This window comes from Ammodytes marinus, assembly GCF_949987685.1.
Source record: "Ammodytes marinus genome assembly, contig: scaffold_210, whole genome shotgun sequence".
NCBI classification, from domain to species: Eukaryota; Metazoa; Chordata; class Actinopteri; order Uranoscopiformes; family Ammodytidae; genus Ammodytes; species Ammodytes marinus.
Genome location: NW_027648587.1, coordinates 12501 through 20000, shown reverse-complemented (window position 1 = coordinate 20000; position 7500 = coordinate 12501). Strand labels below are relative to the sequence as shown.

Genomic DNA, 7500 nt, shown 5'->3' with positions numbered 1-7500 from the left:
TTTATTTTTTCTACTAAAGAAAAGCTCTCAAACTGCTATTGTCGTTTGTTGCAGAGAGATAAAACTTTTATTACCGTGGAGATTTATGACAACAGAACAAACACCTGGGACGTCGTTCACAATGATGCATCTTGGGAAACCAGGTGAGTCAGTGTGGAGCTGGTCTGTACTGTGTGTCTTAAACATTTACTGCAGAAAAAGAGTTATCCACTCATGTTGAGACTTTTTCCATTCAGGAATTTTACTATTAAAATGGCATTAACACCATGAAAGATTAAAGATGGCATTTAGACCCCCCCCCCTCCCATAGAGTCTCAGTCCTCTTCACAGCAGACCCGGGTTAGAATCCAGCCCGGGTTGTTCTCTGCATGTCATTCCCCTCTCTGTCTGTCTGTCTGTCTGTCTGTCTGTCCTCTTCACAGCAGACCCAGGTTAGAATCCAGCCCGGGTCGTTCTCTGCATGTCATTCCCCTCTCTGACACATTTCATCTCCGTCTCTACACACTGTCTAATAAATAATTGAAAATTCCAAAAGAAAAAAATCTTAAAAAATATAAATATGTCATTTATGTTCATGAGACAAATAGGTTTTTGTAACAAAAGCGTATTTCCCTATACAGGACAATAAAGTATATCTTATATTACATTATCTTTATCAAGCTGTTTCTAGATTTGGATAATAAAAAATGTCTGGTTGTGTGTTTGTTACTGTGTGTCTGTCTGTCTGTCTGTCTGTCTGTCTGTCTGTCTCTCTCTGTCTGCCTGCCTGCCTGCCTGCCTGCCTGTCTGCCCGCCTGTCTGTCTGTGTGTCTGCCCGCCTGTCTGTCTGTCTGTGTCTGCAGGTTCCACTGGCTGAAAGGTTCTAACTCTCAGAGTAACTCTACGGTGGAGTGGCACATCCCGGCCTCGGCTCCGAGCGGGTTCTACCGGATCAAACACTTCGGACATTCCAAACAGCGCAAAGGACTGAAGCCGGTGATCACAGCGTACGAGGGGCAGTCTGATGTGTTCAGGGTGGCCGCTAGCTTCTACTATCAATGAGACGTCCAGGAACAAGAAGAATACATTATCACTGCAAAGGAAAGGCTAAGCAACTTGATTTATAGCTTATTTTATTTCGTACACAACTCTCTAAGTGCTTCACAATACAAATCTCAGGGAGAGAGAGTGTGTGTGTGTGTGTGTCTGTGTGTCTGTCTGTCTGTGTGTCTTTCTGCATGTGTGTGTGTGTGTGTGTGTGACATAAAGTTGTGAAGTTGTTAAGTCATTGTTATATACCAGATTTACTTTTATGTTTTTGTCGATTGCAGCAGATAGTGACGCTAAACAAATTTCCGTTTTAAAAGACGATTAAGGTTTTATCTAATCTTACTGACTGTGTTTGTAAATCCTATCATCGCTTCTACGCACAAAGATCAAGTGAAAAGTTACTTATTAACCTTCTAAATGTGTTTGGGTAAATAGGCAGATGACTTGGTTTAAAACTGACGATCGGGAATTTATGAGATTTTATTCATAATGAAATGTTTTTATTTTTTACTGTTTAATCACATGTTGCTTGATTTCTGAACTTTCTGAATCAGTACAGTTATTTTGTTGCACAAATTAAAAGACAAAAAAAAACAATTATTGATTGGTTGTTATGTCCTTACATTAACAATCACACACTGTAACAAATGATCATAAAAATACGGGTTTTTGTCTTAGGTATTTACCATTCCTCCTTAATACAGTTGAATACTGATAATGTTGAGGAGTTTGAGGAACAACATAAGAACAGCAAGCTACTGTACAGTTTTACGGTAACATATTTATTAATTTTCAGCAGTTTTGAGTAAGCTCATAAAGAAAAGGCAATGGAAAAAAAATTAAAAATTAAAAATATTTTAAATGCATCATTTAATATAAAGAAGAAAGAAGATTAAGAAGAGGAAAATAATTGCATATTTGTATGAAGACTTTTCTGTTTCCCTTTTAACCTGTAATGTGCAAACAGCCCTTTTTTAATCTAAGAGGAACTTTTGAATATGTTATCTTTCCTCTGATCATCATACATGACCCGTAACAGAAATAAAGAAAAACACACAAACTGTTTTATTTGCAAAAATATTTATTTTAAACTCGTCTGTATAGAAATGTGTCAAGCAGACAGGAACTGCACAACAACAGGGTCAGTATTTTAGCCATCACAGCATGAGAGAATCCATGTAGATGTTTCACTGTCATGCACTGGAGGCAAAATCCCATGTTACCTTTAAAGAAATACTTCACCGATACGGAACCGGCGTTCTATCATTATAAATCACTATTATAATATAATGAATTAGGTTTTTCTTCCCTCAGTCTTCCCTTGGCCCAGCGGTCCTGTTAATCCTAAACCTACATTTTACCATGTGTGATGTCACACTAGTAAAATGTAGGGTTAGACAGTGAGACCATAAAACACTCTTTCTGCCTTTTCTCAGGCTAGGATGAACCGATTTCTAAAATGTTTGCACATTTATACTAAATAGGATCTCAGAGTTCAATACACCTTCATATTTCCACAGGTGAAGTAGGTCTTTAACCTCAGTTTGTTTCTAAGTGATAGACACTCACACAGTATTATCACAGATGGAAAACACAAAACTTTTCCAAATGTTTCAAGGTGTTTTCCTTGTTTTGTCAAATATGTCACTAAGTAAATAAGTAACAAGAATGTGTTCAAGCTGGATTTATGGTCGATGTAGTCTCGCACAGCCAGACCAAACTACAGCTATCAGTAACGGTTGGCTGCAGACTATGTCAATTCTTAGCCTGGTCATACCAGACCATCCTACTTCATTAATTTCATTCTAACGTTACCTTACTTGAAAGCGGGTGTCTGTTGAAGTTTAAAACTATTGGATCTGCCCAGTGCCACTCTGGATCTACCAACCAATCACATAACGTTTGGTTGTGATGTATGTCATCACCAGCTTCTAAGCCACTCCTTCTGTTCGCTGATTGGACCGGCAAAAATCTGGCTGAGAAAACCTGGGAATATACTGCGGACCCAGACTGACTACTGAAGGGAAATGAAAATTGAACGGAGGTATGTAGGCGGGCGGTGCCAGGCTATATAATTTCTGCTATAGATGGGAAAAAACAGAATGACTTGTTTGCATTTCTTTAAACCAATCACAATGGTCGTGGGCGGAGCTAAGCCCAGGAAGCAGCAATGGTGTCCTTTAAGAATATACCCACTCACACACACACACACACACACACACACACACACACACACACAGACACACAGTGAAGAGGTTGGCAGTGAAATGGCTACTGTAAATCTCCACACAAAACCACAAAACAATTAAAGATGGATGCTGCCTATGTGATGTAAATAATCTCTTGACATTAAATATTAAAATGTAAATCATTTCTACATTGCATCTTCGTCCCAAACATTTCTGTGTAAACTTAAAGACACTGCAGGTAACAACAGAGTTTTCTTTTTAATTTATAGATTTGTGCCTATTTATCTTCCATAACATGTCTTCCTTCATACTCTCTCTCTCTCTCTCTCTCCTCCATAACATGTCTTCCTTCATACTCTCTCTCTCTCTCTCTCTCTCTCTTCCATAACATGTCTTCTATCTACTAGTATCAAACAAGGTGTGAAATGTACATTAAGAAATTGACAAAAAAAAAGTCTGTATCCAAAATCTGTTCTGTAAACATTTTGGAATTTTGTTTTTTTTAACCTTTATTTCTCCAGGTAAATCCCATTGAGACCGAAGACTCTTTTACAAGGGAGACCTGTTTTCCTTTCCCACGTTACCATTCACACACACATTCATACACCGATAGCAGCAGGCTAACTATTGACATTCACACGAGTTGTAAAAATAAGATAAAGATTTAAACTCCGGCTTTATCCAACATCTAGGTTTTTTAAAGATGCTGTATTGACACATAATTAGTTAGATATTGCCAAATTTGCATATTTAAAAATTATAGGTTTAATGTCAGTAATCAACTGGCAAAGTTTCATGATGATATCTATAAGTTAAACATGTTAAAAACCCTATTCACCTGCAGTGTCTCTCCTTAAAGTACATAATACATTGTGTGTGTGTGTGTGTGTGTGTGTGTGCGTGCGTGCGTGCGTGTGTGTGTGCATGTGTTTCTAGCCTTAAAGGAGATCCCGACAAAACACTGCAACTTATCATTCCACAAGCTATTGCCTTCAGTAACAGATGCTTTCAAGTGCTTTCAGTTTGACAAACACACATTTAGTCTCATAAAAAAAATGCTTTGGTTGAATCATAAATCTTATCTCGACGTCACACCCCTTAATTGGTCTCTCGAGGATAAATAAAAGTTAAATAAATAAAATAAATAAATAAATAATAAATAAAGGATTTGAAGGAATGCATGATAACTGTACGTCCTCATTTTTGCACATTGGAATAAATAGAGTTGTAGAAAATACTTGATACTTTGAGGATGCATAAACGTAAACACACACCGTAGGATGCTGGTATACAAGGTTCCACATCTTGGTCTGTCTGTTTTTCACTTTATAAAACTCTGCTCGAGTATTTACAGTTTTTTACAAATGTTCATTTTGTTGATAATAATTGGATACGTTAAAGGTGCAACGAGGAACTTTTAAATATTTCTGAAACAGTCTAATTTTTCCTCTGATGATCATAAATTACAAGTAACAGCAAACGAGACCATCAGTGCAAAGAATGCTATTTATATATAGTTTTTCTTAATGCCTTTGTCATGGGTATACGCTCACCCAGGAACAACAGCTGGCGTAGTAAAAACACTACTGATTTTGTCCAAAGGGGGGCGCTAGAATTAACACACACTAAAAGTTCCTCAGAGCACCTTTAACCTTTAAATATGCTAGTGTTAACATTACCATAACTCAAACACCAGTATGTTGACAGACATTTTCTCCACTCAGAAATGTTTGCACTATTGTCAGTATCTGTTCATGTGCATATAATAAATATAGAACGTGAATCTTTTTGAGTTTTTTTTTATATTTCTCACGCGGTTTTAGTGGTTTCCTGTTTGCTGAGTAGAACTTCCAGCAGACGCAGTTTAGCCTTGAGCTGCTTGTACTCCTGGTATTCCTCTTTCATCGGACTGCGGTCTTCCTTCTGGCAGATTCTGGGGACACAAGCAGGTATTAAAGGTGAAGTAAGCGGTTTATTTATGTTAATATAAGTGTTAAATCGCTCTTTATTCATACAGTGATCACTCATATTGTGTGCGCGTTTCATAAAGCCGATCTCTCAGTTAACTGCTCTCCATGTAATTGGCTAATAAACTTTTCGGGGATCCCACTACTGATAACCAATCAGATGAGAGAACGCTACAAACCGGCACCTGTCTCACTGCCGGTGCACGTGCAGAGCGACAGATTGGTGAATGTGTATGCGCCTACGATGGCGGAGCAGGTACAAATGCTTCCCAATGTCTGTTTTGGTAGTTTTTATCATGTTTTATCACACTTATGGATCTGAGATGATGCTAGATAACTTGCTGCTTGAAGACCGCAGTGCATTAATGTGGTGACGTAGGGACGAGCGAGGGGACCGCTAACTGCAGTAACTGACAGGAGGTTAGCTAAAAGAACCATTCCGCTTACTGCACCTTTAACCTTTTTTTACTTATACCAGTAAATCCCATTGAGACCGGAGACTCTTTTTCAAAGGAGACCTGTTCCCATTCCCATGTTCCCATTCACACACACATTCATACACCGATAGCAGCAGCAGCTACCACGCAGGGTGCAAGCTAACTATCAGGAGACATTTAGGGTTCAGTGTCTCTTTGCCCAGGGACACTTGGACATGTGGCGGGGAGACGGGGGATCGAACCACCGACCCTGTAACCCAGTGGACGACCGCCCTGCACACTTCACCACAGACGCCCAGTGAAAACAGAAGAAGAAATACCGTGTCTGTCATTGCAGGGTACGACGTGACTTTTTTTTCCTAACTTGCCACTTGTATATTTTCACTAGCCCAGCATCCAGAAAACTTATTTTGGTGTATTGTAATTCTATGTAAAATATTAAAGTTCCCTTTTAGATTGTTCTTTTGGTTTATGGGATAAAATGTTGAAATATTAAAGATACACATAGTATAAAAGTATAGGCACAATAAATTTGAAGTCTTCTTTCTTCTGAAAACTTCTTAATATTTGGGCAAAACTAACTTCTATCGCCACCAAGAGGAACTATGAAAAATTACAATTATTACTAGTTATTTAGCATTTTTTTACAGTGTGATTTTTTATTTTAATTCTTCTGAAACTTCTTTCACCTTCCGGTCTGCCGCTGGAACTCGTCCTCATACACCCGGAGAGCTTTACGCCTCGTCTTCTTCTCTGCTCTGGTTTCACGCAGACACATCAGCAGCTGAGACCTCCAGGGGGGGGGGATGAGACATATCACATATCAACTCCATAGACAGACAGTACAACATGAGTAGTTAAGATGATAAAAGGATAAACAGTCAATAAAATAAATTATATTAAAATACCAAAAAACAAAACTCTGCTTAAAAAAGTTTAAAAAAATAATACAATAATTAAAAGAAAAAATATAAAATTAATTAATATTAATATTATTTATTAAAATTAAATATTTTATAAAAAATGTAATATTATAAAAAAATAAACACTAAAATGTAGATTAAACAAAATAATTATAAAAAAAAAAATCAGATTTTTTTTTACAAATAAAAAGTAAAAACACCATAATCAAACGGAGCAAAATAACGATAAAAAATTATAAATGGAATAAGTGTAAACAATAAAAAAAATTAAAAATAAAATACTAGCCCAGACATATCAGGGGATGAGACCTCCAGGGGGATGAGACATATCAAATATCAATGAAATAAAAGCAAACACTAAAATGTAGATAATAAAAATAAAAATAAACGTAAAACATTTATTAAAAAAATCATAAATTAAAATATAAAATATAAACTCAATACATATTAATATTATTCAATAAAATAAAATATTTAAGAAAATATATAGTATATAAAGACAAACACTAAAATGTAAGTTAAACGAAATAATATTAAAATAAAATGTGGAGAAAATAAAATAAAATACTAGATAACTAACTGAGCCTAGCTGACCTTGAGGCTTCGTGCAGGTTAGCTGTGGTGAGAGCGGCCGGTGGATGAACTGGTTTCACTTCTTCTATCGGTGAAACGAAGGCGGTGTCGCTGTCTCTGTCGCTCTCCCACTCACACAGAGGGAGGGGGGGCAGGGGGGGCAGGGGGGGCTCTGTCACTGTTATGGACTCTTCATCAGAGCCATCCTCTTCCTCCTAAGAATAAGGCATATTTAACAGTTTCAAACTGCCAAGCCCACACAGTCCTAGACATTCAAAAAGCAGTTTTTTACTGTATAGAAAAAAATTACCTTGTAGAACGTCATGCATAACTATGTAGTGGTTACAAAACAAAACCTGTGTAGATGGTAATGCATATATTT

At 37.1% G+C, this 7500-nt stretch overlaps 2 protein-coding genes across 2 annotated transcripts in view; one reads left to right on the top strand and one right to left on the bottom strand.

Moving 5' to 3' along the window:
• Window positions 1-1041, top strand: part of asah2 (N-acylsphingosine amidohydrolase 2) — a gene marked incomplete at both ends in the record, with an annotated part of 15155 nt that extends 14114 nt beyond the window's left edge. The window contains 2 exons of the mRNA XM_080054205.1: window positions 55-143; window positions 843-1041. Of these exons, the coding sequence (XP_079910331.1) occupies window positions 55-143; window positions 843-1041 (288 nt within the window). The remainder of the gene's footprint in view (window positions 1-54; window positions 144-842) is intronic.
• A 3986-nt stretch (window positions 1042-5027) lies between these two features.
• LOC307270320 (protein FAM13C-like) overlaps window positions 5028-7500 on the bottom strand; it is a gene marked incomplete at both ends in the record, with an annotated part of 12710 nt that continues 10237 nt past the window's right edge. Inside the window, 3 exon segments of the mRNA XM_080054209.1 lie at window positions 5028-5151; window positions 6312-6413; window positions 7140-7333. Of these exon segments, the coding sequence (XP_079910335.1) occupies window positions 5028-5151; window positions 6312-6413; window positions 7140-7333 (420 nt within the window).